The sequence below is a fragment of the Mytilus galloprovincialis genome, chromosome 8 (genome assembly GCF_965363235.1).
Source record: "Mytilus galloprovincialis chromosome 8, xbMytGall1.hap1.1, whole genome shotgun sequence".
NCBI lineage: Eukaryota > Metazoa > Mollusca > Bivalvia > Mytilida > Mytilidae > Mytilus > Mytilus galloprovincialis.
The window spans coordinates 28,338,219-28,363,010 of record NC_134845.1 but is presented as its reverse complement, the minus strand read 5'-3'; the positions used below and the strand labels follow the sequence as shown (position 1 = coordinate 28,363,010).

Sequence of the window (24,792 nt, the reverse complement as noted above, 5' to 3'; positions counted from 1 at the left end):
CTGAATACTAAAATTTATGATAAAAGAGATGATTTTTCATTTCCTATCGTTAATTATCCATTTTTAGATGGTGACGTTCCCTTGTCACCATCTTACGGTGTTTATATATCTCAACTTGTACGATTCGCTCGTGTATGTAACAATGTTTTAGATTTTAACGAGAGAAATTTGTGTTTTACTGAAAAATTATTACACCAGGGTTTTCGATATCACAAACTAGTCAAAACATTTACTAAATTTTATCATCGGTAAAAGGACATCATTCGTAAATATAGCTCAACATGCAGACTTCTTAAACGTTCAGGTATTTCACATCCAATTTTTTATGGAAATATTCTTTATAAAGCACAAAGGTGTCAGTATTCACCTCAGAAACTAACAAAACCTTTGAATAGACTTATTAAGAACGGATATAGTTACGATACTGTTGTCAGGTCATTAAAGATTGCATATTTTGGCGTTAATATTGATTCACTTATAGGGTCTTTGCATCGGAACTAAACACATTTATTCAAAAAACAGTTGTTGGCATGACACGGGTTATGTTCTTCTCATATATGTTATGATGGTATGATACTAAACCCCTAACGGGAAGGATTGTGCTTGATGTACATATGATGAAATCATAATCTTTCAGTCAGTTTAATTGAAGTCTGGAGCTGGCATGTCAGTTAACTGCTAGTAGTCTGTTGTTATTTATGTATTTTTGTCATTTTGTTTAATTTCTTTGGTTACAACTTCTGACATTAGACTCGGACTTCTCTTGAACTGAATTTAATGTATGTATTGTTATTCGTTTACTTTTCTACATTGGCTAGAGGTATAGGGGGAGGGTTGAGATCTCACAAACATGTTTAACCCCGCCGCATTTTTGCGCCTGTCCCAAGTCAGGAGCCTCTGGCCTTTGTAAGTCTTGTATTATTTTAATTTTAGTTTCTTGTGTACAATTTGGAAATTAGTATTGCGTTCATTATCACTGAACTAGTATATATTTGTTTAGGGGTCAGCTGAAGGACGCCTCCGGGTGCGGGAATTTCTCGCTACATTGAAGACCTGTTGGTGACCTTCTGCTGTTGTTTTTTTTTCTATGATCGGGTTGTTGTCTCTTTGACAAATTCCCCATTTCCATTCTCAATTTTAGTGGCGATATGAACGAGTCTTTTAACCAGTTGTTGTAAACATAGAAATCCAAGCATTTCTAATTTATAACTAAACACCATCTTTGTAAAAATAATTAACCCACATTAATTTTATCTAGAAGCCCTGGAATAGAACGACTCCCCTATTTTTTGCCATTTTTTCAAATTTTGAGCTCTAGTTTCAGATTTTTTAACATAGCGCCATTCGATACCTGGCGCAAAAGAAGCGCCTGTTTCTCCTCTTCAAGACCTATATAGTCATACTCCGTGACACCCCTCATTATTTTTCTCTAGAATCCCAGGAATGGGCCGACCCCCCTATTTTTTGCCATTTTTTCAAATTTTGAGCTTAGTTTCAGATTTTTTAACATAGCGCCCTTCGATACCTGGCGCAAAAGAAGCGCCTGTTTCTCTTCTTCAAGACCTATATAGTCATACCCCGTGACACCCCTCATTATTTTTCTCTAGAAGCCATGGAATAGGTCGATCCCGTTTCTGCATATGTGTATTTTAGTTTAATTAAACAATGACATCAATGGTGATATATTTTACAGGGTAAGACTACTTTTACATACGTTCTAAATTGAAGAGGGTGCATTGGTGGCCCTACACCTACAAATAATCCGTTGATAGATGCAGAGTTATTGTGGTACTGAATATTAGCCTAACAAGAGATGTGACTTGTTTTATTATTGAATGTTAGCAATATATCGTAATTAAAGGCCTTAAGGAGTCGTCTAATAATTTTGGAGTATATAGAAAGTATCTAGATCTTCACATCGTGAACGTTTTCGACCCTGTCAGATTTCTCTCTTATTAAAATGTTCAAGATGTAAGCATTTATTACGTTCTTCCCTTATGTTCGTTTCTGTGTGTGTTGCATTTTAACGTTGAGTCGTTTGTGTTTTCTCTTATTTTTGAGATATTGAGATAAGACGTGGCACGGTACTTGTCTATCCCAAATTCACATATTTGGTTTTGATGTTATATTTGTTATTCTCGTGGTGTTTTGTCTGTTGCTTGGTCCGTTTCTGTGTGTGTTGCGTTTCGGTGTTGTGTTGTTCTCCTCTTATACTTTCCCTCGGTTTTAGTTTGTTACCCCGATTATGTTTTTTGTCCATGGATTTATGAGTTTTGAACAGCGGTATACTACTGTTGCCTTTATCTATTATACTATTTATACTAGTTACCCATGATATCATTCCCCCAAGTTTTGTTGAAATTTGTTTCAGAGGACAAAATCTCAGATCTAGGATGACCACTAACGCGACAACGGACGCTAAGTGAAGGTCAAGTGACCTAATAGTCATGAGGGATACAAATTGGTACAAATTGTCACAAGAGCAATTACACTTATAATGAATCAATTTTTTTACAATTTTTGTATATCAAATTAATAATTTGTTATGTATAATTATAATTTTTTGTTATATCAAATTGGTAATCTGTCATATCGAACTGATAATCTGTTAAATCAAACTAATAATTTGTTATATCAAATTAATAATTTGTATATCAAATTTATAATTTGTTATATCAAATTTATAATTTGTTATATCAAATAAATAATTTGTTATATCAAATTTATAATTTGTTATATCAAATAAATAATTTGTTATATCAAATCAATAATTTGTTATATCAAATCAATAATGTATTATATCAAATTAATAATGTGTTATATCAAACTAATAGTTTGTTATATCAAATTAATGATTTATTATATTAATTGGAAAAAGAAAATTAGCATGGCCGTTAAAGGCTTCTGTAAATATGGCCTAAAAAAGGACATTGTTCTGTTGATCTTTTTTGTTATTTTTTATTTAACACTCTAATTGATTATTTATTGAAAATATTGCTGTTTACCAATAGACAACTTTCGAGTTCGATGCATTTCCGTCAAAACTCTGGTTTTAGTGAACACTATTCGTGCGTTTAGGTGCATCTTCACTTCCGTTTCAATGTTGAGCGAGTGGTTGGAAAATTTTAATACTATATTGCACAATTTATTCGGCAAACTAAATTCCCATAATTGACAATTAGCACTGCTATCATTAGGGAATTGTGATTGAGTACTTACAAAACAAAAAATATTTCTAGTTTATCCTGCACAATGACGATCACCAAGATGCTTGATGAACGTTAATAGTGCAGGGATACAGTCGTCGTCTTTTTTCAAACTTTTAAAAAATACTCTTCACTGAAACTACTGGACCAAATTTAACCATCATCATTCGGGTATCTGGTTTAAATAAATTGCTTCGCTGAGCGCAGCTTGATACGACCGCAGATTTCCAACTCTGAAAAGTTGGCCCAAAATGGACACAATATTCACGCTTGATACATGTCTGAACTTGGACTGTAACTAAATTTTTGACAAATAATAGGTTTCAGACACAGTAGAACTGTAGTAAAAAAACTTCAAATTGATTTTATGATTTGAATTCATATTAATTTTTTGGCTTTTGTGCAATACACTATGCTGTTTCCAATTGACCCCCCCCCCCCCAATAACTTTACCCCGTTTTTTTTTGCTTTTGTACAATACACTATGCTGTTGAATATTAACCCCCCAAACATATTGAAGGAATTTTCTCCCCTCTTTACCTTATTCCCCCCAAAAAATCTTTCCCTCAAGATATGGTCAGTGTCCCAATTCAAATTTCTAATGCAGTTTGCATCCATAATTACCAAATTAAAGACATCATAACAGTTTTAAAATATAAAATGACGTACATAGTAATGGCCAAAATTAATATTAATTAAAATTAACTGCTAAAAATAGATTGACAGCTTATCACTTTAAGACAATCATCATTTCTTAATACATAGTTTACAAGCAGTGTAAGGGATGTAATCAAACAGTGTTCTTTAAATTGATTTGGGTAACCTCCCTTACACTGCTTTTAAATTGTCTCAATTATCCTTTAACCAGAAAAACCCTTGTGTTTACCCTTTTTTGCCCAAATTACTAAATGGTTTGAGCCATAACCACTAGAGTCAATCCTAACCAACCGTTTGTAGTATGGAAACTTGTGGTATAATTTCAGAGAGATTCATACACTTTTACACAATTTCTTGTCTGGAAACCAAAATAAATGCTTATTTAGGACCCTTTTTTGGTCCCTTATTTCTAAAACTTGCATGATATGTCTATAGATCCAGCATGGCTAAATCAAAAACCCGAAAGGTGGATGCACCAATACTGGGTTAATTCAAGAGTCATATGGTCAAAGTAAAATAATAGTAGAAAGCCAATTAAAGGAAAAATCAAAGTAAGTAGAAGATACGCAACTAAATATATAACTCAAGACAATCTTGTATTTTATTTAAGAGGCCACTGAATATATTTACTTTTAAGGTCTTGGTACTTTCAGATCAACTTTTTGAGAAAGAGTGCCAGACGTTCTGTGACAAAACCCATTGATGTTTTATTCAGAAACCGATGACGTTTTACAAAGTCTGAGTGGCAGCTGCAAGGTTTTAAGTATTGCATGATTTGAGAAGTGTTTTCCATACACAGCATAAGTTGATATATCGCTGCTAAAGTGGGGAAAAAAATAATTTTAAAATTCAAATCTTCTCGTTTGTCATAGATTCTGTTGCTGAGATGACCGATGTTGTCCAATTCGATGTAAACGAGGAAGATAAAGCTTTATCTTACCTCCTATTATATACATTTCTAGGAATGTGATTGGTTAAAGCGCCCTCGTGGAGACCGTGTTTATTTGATATTAGGTTAGTAGGGAGGCGGGGTTTATCTCATACACGGTAAGTAGTGGTGTTACGTCCATTTATTATCGTCTCCTAGGAGACGATATTAAGAATGGAAGGATGGACAGTCAGTGCGTGAATGCTTCTTACTACCTGATTGGAAGATATTACGAGACGTGAATAATCAAAGTTTATTGATTGGTTAGGACAATCCAAACCTAGTAAATGTCCTTTAATCCCGAAGAGTATCGGTTTTGTCCTCTCTATTTTAGCAATTAGATTTTGCCTGGTCATTAATCATGCATATTCATGATATTAGCACACAGGTAACTTTTATCTATAAATAGCCGAATCTTCTGGAGTTTCGTAAACAACAACGTTAAACGATTATACTACTTCATAACGTGTGACCTCACGTGTGTGGTAAAATTTGTTGATTGATGCACGTGGCTATCCTAGTAAATGAATTAATCTACAAAGCGAGAGCACTTTCCATTTTCATCAGCTAAGAGACGACTAGCCCTTTTTGAAAGGCTAATACTTGTCATCTTTTTAGTAGTTAATACAGTAGTTTTGAATATTTTGATATCTCAAAATAGGTCCAATAGAACGGTAATTCGGGCGCGACGCAATTTATTGAATGACGTCATTGTTTGGTATGTACATGTGACGTCACGAACGTCAAGTTTTCATGTTTTTGGCACACTAAATGCAACTTTGAAAAGTACAAAACACACAAAAAAAAATAATAAACAAAATATTTTTAAAACAACAGCACGCAAATTGTAAGGTAACCCATGTGCTTTGGATAAGTAATTGAACAGTTCTTTTGCGCCAATTTACCTGTACACATATCTATCATAAATATTAATGATTAGTTCGGAGATATTTCACCATGAAGATGAACATCTGGAGAGAAATGAATTGAAATGCATTAGACAGTCTATGTGCAGAGAGAGATGATAACGTATTGCTTTGCTGAATATTTAATACAAGATATGCCAAAAGAGAAGAAAATAGAAGCTTTTGCTGATGATGTTTTAGCCACATATGTTAATGAAACAGTGTTTTGTTCACACCATCCGTATGAACTGTCTACCGAAAGACGTACCAGTAATAGAGCAGAAACATTCTACAGGGATTATTATGAACTGTTTTATGCATTTCATCCTTCAACATTTGTCTTTTTGGACAATAAAGTGAAGTTAGAAGCTACTACATACCCATGCAGCAGGAGTAAGAAGAAATAGATATAGGAAGATGTGGTGTGAGTGCCAATGAGACAACTCTCCATACAAATAACAATTTAAAAAGTAAACCATTATAGGTTAAAGTACGGCCTTCAACACGGAGCCTTAGCTCACACCGAACAACAAGCTATAAAGGGCCCCAAAATTACTAGTGTAAAACCATTCAAACGGGAAAACCAACGGTCTAATCTATATAAACAAAACGAGAAACGAGAAACACGTATATATTACATAAACAAACGACAACTACTGTACATCAGATTCCTGACTTAGGACAGGTGCAAACATTTGCAGCGGGAAAGTATGTTTAAGAAAAGGAAGCATTTGCCGAATTTAGGAAAAGGGAGTCATTTTTCTTCTAATTGGCGCAATCGTATGTTTTATTTTTGGCGCAAATGATACCATGTAATTTTAAAACAGGTGGCGCAAACGTAGCACAGGAGAAAAAAAGTTGTGGCGCAAAAGGACGCATTTTTGGCGCAAACGGATCTCTCCCGTATCACATGCCGTATCACTCTCGACCAATATCATCCCTCGGGCCTAAAGGCCCTTGGGCTGATATTGGTGTCTCGGGATGATACGACATATGATACGGATTTTGCTATGTAGTATTCTCTATTTATATTCCATATAAGGTAGTAGGGAGGCGGGTCTTATTTCAAACATGGTAAGTAGTTTATTGTAAATATGTACATGTATGCTTTTAAAGTGTCTCATAAGTCAAATGTTTGGCTGGGCATTGATTGAATTTTAAAGATGTTACTTAATTTACTTGTATATATGTACTGTATCAATCGATGTGTGACACTCAAATAAAATATATATTTATTATAGTTACGTCATTTTATAAAAACAAAACGGTACTGAGAAAAAAAACCCGTAAAGGTTTCAACTGACGGAGAAATTGATGATTCAGATTGAAATAAATTCATAAAACACATTTAAACCTAACAAGTTGTTATTGTAGGTATCTATTTTTGTAAGATCAATGGAAGTTGTTTCTTAATGCTAACAGAATTGAAAACTTGCTTATTTTGATAGGTCTAAATTTCAAACGTTAAGATATTCGGTAAAATAAATTCGTTACATAGTGTGCAAGTGACCCAATACGGTATATATGGGGTCAGTTAATTCGCTCTCACCCCATATGGAATTAACTGACCCCATATATACCGTCACTAGAACACTAGTATGTAATTAACACATGACAGAGGAAAAATTCCTTTGATCTTACTGTGGTATAATCTGGATAATGCACGGGTCAGGTGTGCATTAACTACTTCAATAATTGCACAGGTCACGTGAACTTCACGTCCTTGACAGATGTTTATTGTACAGTTCTTTGCGTTTGTTGATTCCATAGCTACTACAAATATTTGTTTTTCTCCATTTTGTAAGAAATATCAAGTGGATACATGTATCTATACTCGGACATAAAAATCAGTCACTTGATAAAACATCAGAATAGAAAACATACAAAACAAATGTAGTAGTATTACAATCAACACAATACAAGTCTAAATAAGATAAAGAACACAGGTTGATTTAATACTAAAATTATGTTTCCATCAATATAAAAAAAATTGTCATTAAAAAAAATGAAAATAAAGTATCATCGACATCTTCCTATTATAGTCTTGATATGTAAGTTATGAGTGTCACAACATGACACAATGAAAACTAAAAAAAAAACCCGCTTTTTCATATATTTCTATGTACGGCTTAAAAACAACTTAAAATAACAATTCAGTGTTAAAAATTGAAAACAAAATCTGTGAGGTTCACATCTTCGTTACAAAATTGAACACGCAGTTTTGAAAAGAGCTGTTACTTGGCAATCCCCGATAATTTCCTTCTGGTTTTGAAACATTAAATGCATTTTCTGTATTTTCAATATTAACTTGCTCAGGAAGGATTGCACGAGTATCGGTTAATGGTTTGGGATCCTCAAGTTTTATCTGCTTATTAGATGGATTCAAAATGTAAGAGACATCTTTTAGCATAGAATCCGCAGGTCTTTTGTAGGTACGAACAGCCTTTTCCTAATTTTCCTAAAATGCTGTTAATATCTTGAACAGACAAATCCTTCAGGTTTGGTATAATTAAACCACTACCAATTTTAGAATTCTTCCAGTCTTCATAGACATTAACTGCCCATTTTGTGGCTTTCTATGGTTTTTGTTCTCAGCATCTTCAATAAGTGTATCTCAATTTCATTGTCTGTCATTTCTGCAAACCTTGATTCGACTCCTTGTTCCTGATCTTTAGGTTCTTCATTCTAAAATAAGATAATATCACATAATTTAACACAAATATTTCATGAATGTTCCGGATGAGAACAATTAAACAATAAAACTAGTCGGAAGTTTCCGCAAATGATTATATCAAGGGTCTAAGAAGCAGATCCAGAACTTTTTATTTAAGGGGGAGGGCTGACAGACCTAAAAGGAGGGGGCGCGGGTCATGCTTCAGTGATTCCCTATATATAATTAACCATTTTTTTCCACAAAAGAGGGACCCGGGACTCCATCCCTTGGATCCGTCTATGGGTCCACACCTCAAATCATGCAATAATGGGTCTGCGCGTGGCAGATAATTCTTAAAAAAGACGTACCTTGACATTTTGGATCTTTCCGTTTTCCGAAGGAACTTGCAACCATAGATCTAAGGCTAGTCCTACAATGTAGGTCAAATGAAACAGCTGATGTGTTGATTAAATCTCCAGATGCATTCTCATCCATCACATTACTAGGAAACTCTCCAAAAAAGTCCTCTATATTTACATTTCTCAGTTCCATTTCATCCTCCAATGTTTCTAATACTTGTGATAAGATCATATCATCCTCCGATAATTCATTGAAATCCATCCATTTCAACGTCTTGTTGGGCGGATGTGATTTATGCGGGAAAATTGTTGACGTCATGTGTTAAAACAGTTATTGGCCAATCAAATCGGTATATGTTTTAATTTGCACAGCACGAGATGACCCATTAACCCGAACTCCTTCGTCGTTCGGGTTAAACAGGGTCACTCGAGCTGTGCAAATTAAATCCCATATACCGACTTGCTTGGTCAATAACTATAACCTAATAGTATCTGTAGTTTCTGCTATCTCTAGTTTAGGGAGGATATATTAATAGGGCCCGATCAGAAAAGTTGGTAATGTTGATGAAATGAACATTATCTAGATTTCTTGATGTTATTGTTTTTATCGGACATCCGACTCATGTGCAAATAAGGCCGTGTTCACATTGACCTAAACTCGGTGTTGTGTAAGTGTAACTTACACGTAAACTAAACAAAATTGCGTTCCCATTGATAAAACTCAATGTTTACATGTAGTGTAAATCATGTTTTGTCTACATGCAGTCGATACTCAATGTAGGCCTTGTGTAGATTAAGTGTACACAAAACTAGGCATTTAAAACATTAGTTTCACCGTGTATATTTAAGGAAGAAACGATGTTTGAATAAAATTGATATTTATAACGATTATTAATAAAGTTCTTTGTAGAAATACATGACTTTTTTTTTGTATTTGAATAATATAAGAAACAAGTCTAAATGTCCGAAATAAGAAATACATAAATTGGTCCGACTTTTTACACGTTCACATCTTTCCGAATCAACTTGACTTACACAGAAATATTTGCCACTGGTCTTTACTCAAAGAACGATTCACTCATAAATGCATTACTTAACAAATGTGAGGTAAATGTATTATTTGTCTAGTATCTCGGATCCGTTAAATTACACTTAAAAGTTAAAAACAAAAACATTACCCTCTCCCTTTGCCAAATACACATTGGAGAAGAAATACCACTTGAACAAACAGAAAAGATAGAAATATCGTGATCCCTAATATATCCTTCTTCTTCGTCTGTAAGCACACTGCTGCAGCCTTCGTTTTCTAATGCCTAATCGAGACATCTTTAGTATCTTTAAACTACTTCAAATCATCAAAATGGCTTTCATAAAGAAGCAACCACTTAACTTCAGAAAAGAGGGGAGGCGGTATTTTGTTTATTTATCTGAGTCAGAAGTTTTTCCGCGCCAATGTTTGATTCCGGTTTTTTTCCGATGCTGGTATTTATTTCTTTTCCAACATTTAACACTATAATGTATGGGGAAACTCTTAATTAATTTTCCAATTGAGATTCGGAATATAGATTATAAAGTACTAAATGCGGGCCCCATTACCGGCAATGCTATTTTTAGCAATTATCTCCTTAAAAGGCGTCTTTAATAAACTAATTATGGAAAAACTGCTGTTGTCTAATTGGAGCTCGATATCTATTTGTGATTTTACCGCACTTAAATATGTATGGTCCCATGGCTTTTCATGGTGAATTTTGGTGTTTTTTACGATACCTTACGATTTCGCAGTAAATTTTCCCTAAAAAAAATACATAAATGATATAACAACCAATCACAGAGAGCCATCTAGTTTTATTTCTAGGTACATTGTAACCTATACCCCCCCCCCCCCGATTGAAAGTGAAATGGTCGTTCCCTTACTGCTACAATAGTTGTCCGAAAAGTTTGCATCCTGTTCTACGTAATGAACATTTAAATGACATCGAGTTTACAAGTGTGAACAAATCTTATGTACAGGTAATTAAACAAGGTGTATAGATGTGAACAAATTTAATGTGAAACCAATGTCCAGTATATCAAACTAATTGTAAACAAGTTTAGTGTACACGGCGTTTGGTGTGAACACGGCCTAAGTCAGAAGGAAAGGCTGGACAGGAAAGTTAAACAGTTAGTTCACAAAGGAATGCCGACAAACTACTTGCATATTCAACAAATATGTTGTCAACGAGAAAAAACAACATACTGATCAGGTGTTCTACGAACAACATTTTGTTTTCGCACTAATTTAAAATAAAATAATATGCCGAATTATATCACTTTATACCGAACCATTTTTATAAATAAAATTAATGTTACGCTCAAGGAAATGTGGAATATGGTATAACTCTTAACCATAAACAATTTTGTCGCGCATTTTTTCTTTTCACCAATATATGTCCATTTAAAAATCCTATCAATGTCTTCTCAATTAAATAATTAGTTTTTACGTACTACAAATTTACTTCTGGAAAAAATCATATCAAAATAATAGAAAAATTTAACCAAGTCAAACATTTGTAACTTATTCAAATGTGCCACACTACTACTTAACATGAAAATGTTCTGACCAATTTTATGTAGTCTTACAGTTTTATCTTCCTATTTGCTTTTATTTTTTATTTCCGCGAATGTTTGACACCGTTCTACTGGTCAGATTTACTCTATTATTTATGATTTTCAAAATAATTAACTGCATTCATTTTAACCATGCATGTTTGTGCTATACATATCAGCTAAAATGAATCTTAAAATGCAAGATATCATTTACTTTTCATTTATGTTTGATATGGGGGGGGGGGGGGGGGGGGAATTGTGGCTTATATCTAATTTCATTGAATAAAATGTGTAATATTGCTATTTAAAGATGAAATATATCAAAATCAACATGTCGGATAACGGCTGTTATTGAATGTTATTGTCATTTCAAATCAAACATCATATCTGCAGGCTAACTTTTTCCTTACACTTACACGGCTGGTAATCTACACACGCAGAACACTGAATTGGTTCTGCAATGAAAACCGTGAGAGGATTTTCCGGTTGTGCATGAGTGAAGTAATTGTCACCGCTTCAAAAGGTAGGTACATTTCTAAATCACAATTTTCTAATTCAACTGATTAAAATATTGAAAATCGGAGAACGCTATACTGTGGTGAATACTTCATCGAAGAGATACATGTATCATCTACTGTTGTGCATGGAGTTACACTCCTACAAAATCAGTTGCCCCCCGAGAAATTCGCGAAAAAAGTGACATTTAAATTTTGAAATGGTTCTATTAACAGACCTACAAGTTCAAATTTAGTTTTTTTTTGGTCAATTGGTATGAATGTTGTTTTGTGCGGAGTGTACGCTGTCCGAAGTTGATAGACGTTCTAATAAATGTAAAAACTATAATTTTTCATTATTTCATGCGTGAGAGGATCGGTTCTGATTGAGGACATCGTGAATGCGTGAGAGGACGTGACATCATGTTATCTTTTATCCAAGCTATGTGTGGTTGAAAGTTGCCTAAATTTGGTTAAATTGTTCATGAAAAACACATTTGTGTGCATAAAAAAACGATAAGATAGAATTTTGAAATAAATTGTGGGAAGATACGTTTTATTTTGTTTTCTTGTCACAATTAAAAATTAAAATTTTCCTTATTAGCCCAGTATTTTACCAAAAGAGTTATCTCCCCTTAAATGGCTTATTTTAAACAAGAGGCTGTCAGAGCGACAGCAAACCGGATTTATTAATATTAATTCGTGTCCTGGCATTATTCAATATCACAAGAACCATAACTGATGAACGGTGAAAGTGAAAATCATCAATATCAAACTTGAGCTCCATTTTGTCATCAGTAACAATATATTAAAATTTGAAAAGCTTTGGTTGAATGGTTCATGGGTAAATGCAACAACATGACTGGTAACACAATTTTTCAATCTTTCAAAAACCATAACTCCTGAACAGAAAAAAATTAAATCGCCATTATTGATCTTGACCTCCATTTTGTCATCCGTAACAACATATTTGAATTTTAAAAGCTTTGGTTGAACGGTTCGTGAGTAAAAACACGGACACAACTGGATACACCATTTTTCAGTCTTTCAAGAACCCTAACTCCAGAACCGTAAAAGTCAAAATCGTCATTATTGAACTTGACCTCCATTTTATTGTCGGTAACAACATGTTAAAATTTTAAAAGCTTTGGTTGAACGGTTCATGAGTAAATGCACGGACAACATTTGGCTGCCGCCTGCCCGGCCGCCCGCCCGCCGTAAAAACCCAAATCAATAACCGACATTTTTGTCACAAAAATCCAGTAAAAAACTGATTTTAAAAACACAAAATTTGTCAAATATTGCAGATTTGTGCAAATAATCGGTCTAGAGAAATTTGGAAACAGATTGGCAATTTATTGGTTAGACTGTTTTTTTTTTATATAAAGAAAACTTGTCCATTTATTGTATAAACCAATATATTTAAACAGATATCAAATTTTGTGTTTTTAGAATCATTCTTCCCACAATGTATTTCAAAATTCTATCTCATAGTTTTTATATGCCCGTTTGCGGGACGTATTATGGTATACCGTTGACCGTCTGTCTGTCTCTCCCCGTCTGTTCGTCCGTCGTCAATATGTCGGAAATAAACTCAAAAAAGTTTGAACCAATATGCATGAAACTTTGGTGGATTATTTATATCTATCGACGTGTGCTCCCTTTCGTTGATTATAAATTTCGGATTTACCGTTTTTGAGTTTTTAAGTTTTATTCATTAAACTAGAGGCTCTAAAGAGCATGTGTCGCTCACCTTGGTCTATGTGAATATTAAACAAAGGACACAGATGGATTCATGACAAAATTGTGTTTTGGTGATGGTGATGTGTTTGTAGATCTTACTTTACTAAACATTCTTGCTGCTTACAATTATCTCTATCTATAATGAACTTGGCCTAGTAGTTTCAGTGGAAAATGTTAGTGAAAATCTACAAATTTTATGAAAATTGTTAAAATTGACTATGATGGGCAATAACTCCTTAGGGGGTCAATTGACCATTTTGGTCATGTTGACTTATTTTTAGGTCTTACTTTGTTGTACATTGTTTACAGTTTATCTCTATCTATAGTAATATTCAAGATAATAACAAAAAACAGCAAAAATTCCTTAAAATTACCAATTCAGGGGCAGCAACCTAACAACCGGTTATCCGATTCATCTGAAAATCCAGGGCAGATAGATTTTGACCTGATCAACAATTTCACTACCTGTCAGATTCGCTCTAAATGCTTTGGTTTTTGAGTTATAAGCCAAGAACTGCATTTTATCCCTAGGTTCTATTTTTAGCCATGGCAGCCATCATGGTTGGTTGGCTGAGTTACCGGACACATTTTTTAACCAGATACCCCAATGATGATTGTGGCCAAGTTTGGTTTAATTTGGCCCAGTAGTTTCAGAGGAGAAGATTTTTCTAAAAGATTACTAAGATTTACGAAAAATGGTTAAAAATTGACTATAAAGGGCAATAACTCCTAAAGTGGTCAACTGACCATTTTGGTCATGTTGACTTATTTGTAAATCTTACTTTGCTGAACATTATTGCTGTTTACAGTTTATCTCCATCTATAATAATATTCAAGATAATAACCAAAAACAGCAAAATTTCCTTAAAATTACCAATTTAGGGGCAGCAACATATAACAACGGGTTGTCCGATTCATCTAAAAATTTCAGGGCAGATAGATCTTGACCTGACAAACAATTTTACCTCTGTCAGATTTGCTCTAAATGCTTTGGTTTTTGAGTTATAAGCCAAAAACTGCATTTTATCCCTATGTTCTATTTTTAGCCGTGGCGGCCATCTTGGTTGGTTGGCTAAGTTTGGTTAAAGGCCCAGTAGTTTTAGAGGAGAAGATTTTTGTAAAAGTTAGCGACGACGGACGACGACGACGACGCCGGACGCCAAGTGATGAGAAAAGCTCACTTGGCTTTTTAGGCCAGGTGAGCTAAAAAGGGGGATTTTCCAGTTTTCAGACAATAACTCAAAAACAATTTGACCAACCTGCAAGAAACTTTTGTGAATTATTTGATTCTATCGTCATGAGCTCCCTTTTGATTTTTCTAAATTTTAGACTATACGTTTTCGATTTATGGGGTTTTATTCATTACAAAAAGGGGAATTTTCAGTTTTCGCACAATTATAACTCATAAATGCTTTGTAAATTGTTTATATTTATTGTTGTAAGCTCCCTTTTGATTGTTATAAATTTAAGATTTTATGTTTCCGAGTTATAAAATTTATTCATAAAAAAGGGGAGTTTTTAAGTTTTTGGACAATATCCTTAAAGTGCTTAGAGCAGTTTTCATTAAACTTTGATGACTGATTTATAACCTCCATTTTATAGTTTGTTTTTTTATAAATTTCTGATATAACATTGAGAAGTTATTGAACTTTATTGGTTTATAGTTCTTTGACTACATCTATTCAGAAATATAATGTGCAAAATATTCAATTACAATCAAAATTTATACCTGTATCAAGCTTGGATATTGTTTCCATTTTTGCCCCAACTATTCATGGTTGGACCTCTGCGGGCGTATCCAGCTACGCTCAGCAAAACAGTTTATCTTTTATGCACACGCGTGTGTTTTTTCATGAATAAATTAACCAAATTTAGCAACTTTCAACCACTCATAGCTTGGATAAAGAGATAATATGATGTCACGTCCCCTCACGCATTCACGATGTCCTCAATCGGAACCGATCCTCTCACGCATGAAATAATGAAAATTTATAGTTTTTACATTTTTTTAGGACGTCTATCAACTTCAGACAGCGTATACTCCGCCCAAAACAACATTCATACCAATTGACCGAAAAAAAAAAACTAAATTTGAACTTGAAGGTCTGTTAACAAAACCATTTCAAAATTTAAATGTCACTTTTTTCACCAATTTCTCGTGGGGCAACTGATTGTGTAGGAGTTTAACTCCATGCACAGCAGTAGATGATACATGTATCTCTTCGATGAAGTATTCTACACAGCATAGCATTCTTCGATTTTCAATATTTTGATCAGTTGAATTAGAAAATTGTGATTTAGAAATGTACATACCTTTTGAAGTGATTTTAGATTACCAGCCGTTCTTATAAATATTATGATTAAATGACTAATTTTAAGATAAACATTAGGATGCTGGTTAACATACTATATAGGAAAATATCATTTCTATCGATCATCGCGGTGGGAAGTCGTCAAGAACACAGTATTATTTTATTTAGGGGGTTCACTCTATACACGCAAATTTTTATTAGTCTTCACTTCAAGGTTAATCGAACAAATTTATCTAAAAATTGATTTTTACATTTTTTTTACTTTACACCGATCTCATGAGTGTCTTATATCTGATCTTATTGCTGTGTCCACAATTGTTATTCTTCGTATTTCACCTGTATCGGTGTGGACAATTCCATGTTTATATCACATGACATTTCCGCGGGAAATTCTTCTATTGAGACCGTACGAATGGATGTAAATTTGGATTAATGCATATGTATTGTGAAATATATTGTTCTCTGTGTATATATTTTTGATAAATTGATGATCACATTTTCTACAACATAGTTAGATGTCAGATTTGTACACATTTAGTCCCCATTTAGTCTCTACTGTAGTCTATTATTCAAAACTGAAGCCAGTGAACTGGTAAAGGGATACATGTGCTGCATAAACCCAGCACATTTCAGGACATTCAACCAACAAAAAACTATTGAATATTTTATCAGCTGACAATCTATTTTTATTTCATCTAATGTCAGTCATACCAACTGATAGTCCAAATAATTATGACATCTTGAAAGGCTATTATATTTTTTTTCTTTGACGCCTTACTTCGACAGGAAGAAATAGCCTTCCAAGACGTCATAATTATTTGGACTAACCAACTGACAAAATCAGCGGAAACCGTGTATTCGTGAATTCTATGTCTTTCACCTGCTATGGACGATTCTCTATAACATTGTATTTTAGGGGTTGTTTACATTTTGAGTCGTATGATGAATGTGTGTTGGACGATTCCATATAACATTGTATTTTAGGGGTTGTTTACATTTTGAATTGTATGATAAACGTATGTTTGTATGTGTTTCTTAATGAACACAGCTCAATTTTATGATGCTTTATATCCCAATTGTCCCATGGCTTTTACGTGGGAATTCCGCAAATACCATACTGCCATATCGAATTTACCAATAACAAAACAAATATATACATGTATACATGTATAGTCACAGAAGTTTGAAATTCTAGCAATGACGATGTAAAGATATGACAAACTCGACTATACAAGTGTGAACATATATTTGTTCCGCATAATACTTGTTCCCCCTGGAACAAAACTATGGATAATAAAAATTCTTGGGATCAAACATTACATAATATTATTTCCACCTTCATAAGACATTTTCCTGGAACTAAAATGTCATATGATTTCATAATATTTGTTCCTTTAAACAAAAAGTGTCATTTGATTTTTTACACCTGCTTACCTCTTAATTAATGTTCACTTCACATGACATTTACCTGTACATATTTTTAATATTTTATTACTGCATGCTGCACTGTGATCATATAATAAATATTTCTGGAACTTTAATTATTTAATAACCATGATAACTATGGGACGGGGAGGGGATGGGGGAGGGGGTAAGGTCGTTCTACGTTGACGAATTTCATTTATATTCACATTGATAAATTACATGCGAGTATTACGTCAACAGGTTGGGGGGGAAAAAAACCTGTATGGTGATTATACCTGTATAGAGGGATAATCCTTCTTTAGAGGGATAAAATTTTCCCTCTATAGAGGGGTATTTTTGTTTGCACTGGATTTAAAGCAAATTAGGGCAGAATGGCATTTTCTAGTATTATAAAAGAAAGTATTGGGTTTAAAGAGAAATAATGTAACATACCTTCACAACTGCAGCTGAATAATTGTTCTTGCATTTTTGAATTTTGGACAGTAACTTGCTCCTTTAATGTGTCATGATCCATTTTAACTGCATCAACGTCTTTTTGTATGTTTGCAGCTTTTACATTGATTTCTTCCTTGAATGATGTCTGTCCAGTTTTTACGGAAGTTAAACCCTCCTCAAAATGTACAGCTTTCTCTTTTAATATTGTTTGATCATGTTTAACTTCACCAATGTCAGTTTGAAGACTTGTCATCTCACTACGAAATTCTGATAGATTTTGTCTATTATGTATAAGTACATCTTTGTTCAGACTCATTTGGCTCAAATCATCACATTTAGTTTTGTATCCAGTTCCCCCAAGACGACACACAGCCTAAAATAACACAGATTTATTTATATTTAGTACCTTTCGTTTTTAGTTCAAAATAATATGACAATGACCCTTAACTGCCCTATTAAAATATTCTGACTCCCAGTTTTGGAAATTCTCTGAAACAAATATCTTTAGTCAAAAATCTGTTAAAAGTTGGGGTTGGCAAATAAATGTAAACACTGATAGTTCCAAGTTCAGTCCAATTTATCAAACGCACAAATTGTTTCTTTTCCATTTTCATTCATTCATTCATTTATTTCATATTAAGCAATATACCTGGATAAAAAAAAGTGTCCAAACATTTTCAATATCATTATTAACGTTCACAGGCTTAACCCATGTCACATATGTAAATAAGTTTCCCATATACTGTATTCATTTTTCATTGAGAACACAATAATATTTTATAAGGAATTTCTTAATCCTGAAAAGTTTGATTGGTAATGGTTCAGTAGTTTGTGAAAAAGTAATATCCTAAAAATGCTCCGAGGAAAATTCAAAACGGAAAGTCCTTTATCAAATGGCAAAATCAAAAGCATAAACACATCAAACGAATGGATAACAACTGTCATATTTCTGACTTGGTACAGGCATTTTCTTATGTAGAAAATGGTGGATTTAACCTGGTTTATTGCTAGCTAAACTTCTCATTCGACAGTCGCATCAAATTCCATTATATTGTACACGATGCGTGAACAAAACAAAAAGACATAATAGGTAAAAATGTCAAAAATAGGGGTACACCAGTCAACATTGTGTTATAATCTTAATCACTAAAACAACAAACAAACAAATATGTAATAAAGAAGCACAAGATTGCATATAGACACATGCATATAAGCAAAAATTAATCACAAGAATACACAAATTTACCTTAGTACAATAACACATTGACGGGATAAACATAAGTACAGAGCCACGTCATATCTGTATCAAAGAACATAAACAGGCATATAGACATAGCACATAGCAAACACGAAAGACAAACATAAAGCACAATAACGGGATGTATAAGTACAGAGCCACGCTATGTGTATCGGACTAACACCAACAAAGGCATTCAGAAAAAGCACATAGGCAAAAATGAAAGACAAGAATACGAGAATTATTATAAACATTAACATAGTGACAGGATGTTCAAGTACTACAAGTATATTAATCATAATAAAAACACAAACATTTAAGGTGGATCCCTAAAGATATAGCAAATTTTTTTTCACCATTGGATTTTTCTTAAAATTTGCATATATATACTATGCAATGGCCTCTATAAAAATTTTAGTTAAAATAGTATGTCACCAGACTCGTTTCCAAGGTAACGGTCACCAAAATTGGTACATCACGTCTATGCATAAATACATAACTGATGTAGAAACTCTGGATTTTTTTCAATTCTTTGAAAGTATTTTTAAGGGTTTGTTCTTCATTTATTACAAAATTATTATTAAAAATGTAAATAAAACACAAATAATTGGCAGTTTTATTCATATGTATTAATTTCGGTTCCAATTTCATCAACACTGCTGCACACAAAAAACACAGATTTTGTAAAAAATTGGTCCAATGAATATTTTTTTGAATGAATGAATGAATGAATGAATATTTTATTTGCAAAAGCATATAGAACATGCTATTGCAATACATAATACATACATAATGTGACAAAAGACTGGTAACAGAGAACAATACAATAATAACATACATGTTGTAGCTAACCAATAATATCAAATCTAGCTTTCCATGCACTCTTCAAATAGTTACAGAGCTTAATTGTTAGAGATCGAGAATTATAGCTTTCAACAAACAAGATAGTTTAAAAATAGTAGGCCATGAACAATAATAGCGTGGCAAAAACAATATTCTAATTGCCCTATATGCTGGACATACCATTTCAAAATGGAATTCATTCTCAACACATTGCATATTACAACATACACAAAGACGCATTTATCTTGGTATATCAGAGAAGCGACCAACTTCAACATTAAGTTTCAATGTACCACTTCGTAGTTTTGTAAGAATGTAAATATTATTAATGTAGCTAAAATAATTTTCAAGACAAAAATGAAACGTTATACTTCTATACACACTTAATTTCTCACAGTCGCATATATCTGCTGACCATTTTTGTAGATATTGGTCTTTAATGCGTGTCTTTATAACATCAAACGATATATCAATATTATTCTGACCAATCCAAATATGGTTCATTCCAAGACTAAATAAATAAAGGGCTGCACTTTAGCGCATGATACGCTCGTTGCTCTTGGTATAGTTGTTGTAAAATCTGATATTTATACAAATCAAAACGGATGTTACATTAATATATTCACCAAAGTTTCACCAAAGGTAGATTTTTTTGTGTTATTAAAATTTACTGTTACAAAATGATAGAAATTATTATAAATTAAGGAATGTATCTCCCTCATGCAAAGCTCTGATTCCTTTCACGGATTTGGCTTTACTTTTTGGACCTTTTGGATTATAGCTCTTCATCTTTTATATAAGCTTTGGATTTCAAATATTTTGGCCACGAGCATCACTGAAGAGACATGTATTGTCGAAATGCGCATCTGGTGCAAGAAAATTAGTACCGTTAATTTTATTACTACCACTGGGTCGATGCCTCTGCTGGTGGACTATTAGTCCCCGAGGGTATCACCACCCCAGTAGCCAGTACTTCGGTACTGGCATGAAAATACGGATTTTTTTGTGTTATTAAAATTTACTGTTACAAAATGATAGAAATTATTATAAATTAAGGAATGTATCTCCCTCATGCAAAGCTCTGATTCCTTTCACGGATTTGGCTTTACTTTTTGGACCTTTTGGATTATAGCTCTTCATCTTTTATATAAGCTTTGGATTTCAAATATTTTGGCCACGAGCATCACTGAAGAGACATGTATTGTCGAAATGCGCATCTGGTGCAAGAAAATTAGTACCGTTAATTTTATTGCATAAAATCCCCCTTTTTTAAGTATAGAAATTCATTACTTAAGAAAACGTAAAATCTAAAATTTATAAAAATAGAAGGGAGCTTATGTCAAAAGATATAAACAATTTGTCAAAGTTGCATAAAATTTTGTGAAAGTGTTAGTTATTGTCCCAAAATTGGAAAATCCCCCCTTTTTTAAGCATAAAAATTCATAACACGGAAATGTAAAATCTGAAATTTATAAAAATTGAAAGGGAGCTTACATCAATAGATATAAACAATTCACCAAAGTTTCATGGACATTGGTGAAAGCCTTTTTGAGTTATTGTCCGAAGTGTTAAAAATCCCCCTTTTTTTATGAATAAAGCCCCATAAATCCAAAACTTAAAATCTGAAATTTATAAAAATTGAAAGGGAGCTTACATCAATAGATATAAACAATTCACCAAAGTTTCATGGACATTGGTGAAAGCCTTTTTGAGTTATTGTCCGAAGTGTTGAAAATCCCCCCTTTTTTATGAATAAAGCCCCATAAATCCAAAACTTAAAATCTGAAATTAAAAAAAAACGAAAGGGAGCTTACGTCAATAGATATTAACAATTCACTTAAGTTTCATGGAAATTGATGAAAGTGTTTTTGAGTTATTGTCCGAAGTGTGGACGACGGACGGACGGACAGACGGACGGACGGACGGACAACGGTATACCATAATACGTCCCGTCTAAAAGACGGGCGCATAAAAATCACGCACATTAGATGCCCAATTAATTTTTCCATGATTTACATCGTCATATAAAATTTTATATACATCATATACAAAAGCTGGTTTATATGTAACAATACGTAACCAATATTTTAAGATTAATTGTTTTCTCAAAACATACAAAGGCAGATGACCAAGCTCGCCACAAAGAAAACTATTAGGAGCACGTTTTCCTAATTTTAAAACAAACCTACAAAAACGGTTATGAATAATCTCTATGTCATTGGGACGGTGAAAACACCATATTTCAAAAGAATAGTTCAGTACCGATCGAACCATACTGTCATAAAGAAGACGTTGTTGCTTTATAGAAATGTAAATATTATCTAAACATTTTAAGGATGATGAGAGAGCTCTTGATCCTTGTTGGGATAGCCGCTTTTGCGTTTGTAAGAATTTCCCGTTAAAGTGCAGCAACATTCCAAGGTAAACGTATGAATTTACGATTTGAAGTTCTTGATTATTATACATGAAATGATTGTTTACAGGTTGCCATCCATTTCTAAACACAACTATCTTAGTTTTATCAGTGTTAACTTCTATGTTCCATTTTCTACAGTATTTTGATAGGTTGTCAAGTAGCTGTTGAAGAAGTTTGGCAGATTTGGCAAATAAGACAGTGTCGTCTACAAAAAGTATCAAATAAATTAAAAGGCCGTTCAGGTTCACTACATCTTCATTATCTGTAACAGTTATATCTTCAATAATATCATTAATAAAATAGAGGAATAATAAAGGAGATAAAGGTTCGCCTTGTTTCACTCCTAATAAATTGTCAAAGGCATCAGAAAGAAGTCCACCAGATCTTACTCGGCGACGCACAGACGTATAAATTGATTTAATTATGACCACAAATTTACTGCTAACTCCATTGCAAAGTAATTTATAAATCAAAATTCTCCTGCTTAATTTATCGAACGCTTTTCGAAAGTCAACGAAAGCGCAGTATAGTTTCATTTTTTGATGAAGAAAATGTACAATTATACCATGTTAAACAAAAATAGCATCAATAGTTGAATCTCCCGGACGAAAGCCAAATTGATTGTCGATTAGTTTATCTTCGTCTTCGGACCATTCTAGTAATCGAGTAGTTAGAATAGACGTGAACAGTTTTGATAAGACGCTCACTAAAACAATGGGTCGATAGTTATTTGGATCGGTCAAATCTCCACTCTTAGGAACAGCAATAACAATACCATCTGCCCAAGTATCAGGAAAAGTTCCACTTTCAAAAGTATAGTTGAAAAGTTTATTTAGAATTGGAGCAAAAAATATTGGACTTGCAGCAAACATTTCACTAATAATTTGGTCATCTCCCGCGCTTTTGTTCAATTTTAGTTTTTTAATCGACTTCACAATTTCATCTTCAGTAATTTCAGGGTCTAAGATATCTATGCCTATATTTTCAAAATGTTCATTATTTATTAAGTTCAATACTTCATCACAAAGATCGGGTGGATTTTCGCCGAGAATTCTTTCGAAATGTTTTAACATAGCATCATTTTCAACTATGTAACGTGTTCTTTTCGTAGGCCTAATAGTGGACCAAAATTTTCGTGGATCAGTTTTTGCAATATCACAAAGTTCAATACCCATTCGCCGTTTATAGTTCACTTGGGCTTGCCGTTTTATCCTGTTAAATCGATTTCTAGCATCTATATACGATTGTCTATTAACATCAGTTGGGTGTCGAAAAAAGAAGTTTCGAACTTGGTGAAAAATATGACGCTCTGATTTACACTTTTCGTCAAACCAATCATTGTTTTTTCTATCTGTATTATTATTTTCCTCTTTATTTATACAATCATACTTCTCTAGTATAAGTGACTTGAAAAAACGACTTACCAAAGACAAATTACGACAACCCAAATGTTAAATCTATATGACTGTATAAGCACACATGTTCTCTAAATGACAATCAGTAAAAGCTATTGTCTATAGTAATTCCGATCCCTTCTAAACCTCGCATTATATCTAAGACAACAAAACAACAAACATCATAATATAGCAAAGTGGTATATATATTTATTATGTAGACTAATAAAAAACAAGCTATACTTCTTCCATTATATAATCGCTAAAAACTACATGACAACATATAAAAAATGTAACAATATAATCAATAAATGTATCTATGTTTTCTCGGGGCTACTCACTTTATAAAAAATATACCCAATCTAAACAATAATTTGAAACATTATTCTAAAAATAACCTATTCACTATAGGATGCGGTGGATACCTGCAACATTGTTTCGGCTGCGGTGGATACCAGCAGCGGATTTTTTGGCTGCGGTGGATACCAGCAGCGGGGTATCGGCTGCGGTGGATACCAGCAGCACGATATGCAAAATAATCCCATGCTTTCTTATAAAATAATAATTGGAACTGATAATTAAGAATATTTACTATACTGATGTATAATTGACTTGGGGGTAAAAAATAATTTCCCCGAAATTAACATGGCCAAATTAAGCGAATTTAATACCATGAAATGAGTGAAAGCCCCCAAGATAGATAAATCATTTATTGCGATTTAATATTATTTTTATTTATTTTTATTTTTTTTAATTTTTTTTATGAATAGTCGTTTGTGCGAAGGTGTTCTCACAAGTTAAAATAATCAGTTGCAGCATATATGAAGCCCAAAATTTGAACATTAAATCAATCTAACCTAAATTTACTAAAATATGGAATTAAAATTGTCTCCATGTTTTTTACTACTCAAATGTCACATAATGTTACAAAAAAAAAACATGTGTGTAAAACTACAAAAAAGAAACAATAATAATCTGTATTTTACATTTCAAGCTTTAAACTACAACAAATGAATTAGTTATGAAAACACATATCGTGCTGAGCTCTTTTCAATACTTTGGCATCAGTTCGTATGTATCGTATGTAACAGTCTGATGACCACCTGTCCAATGTTTGAATAATATGCTCCTCGACACCACATGCTGCTGCGGATGTAGCTGCTCCTATACGAAAGAAGTGACCGCAAAACTTAACAGTA

At 33.2% G+C, this 24,792-nt stretch overlaps 1 protein-coding gene across 1 annotated transcript in view; it reads right to left on the bottom strand.

Moving 5' to 3' along the window:
* The window catches only part of LOC143043002 (uncharacterized), a 136,261-nt gene that overhangs the window by 39,364 nt on the left and 72,105 nt on the right, over positions 1–24,792 (bottom strand). The window contains exon 3 of the mRNA XM_076215500.1: positions 17,825–18,076. Within this exon, the coding sequence (XP_076071615.1) occupies positions 17,825–18,076 (252 nt within the window). The remainder of the gene's footprint in view (positions 1–17,824; positions 18,077–24,792) is intronic.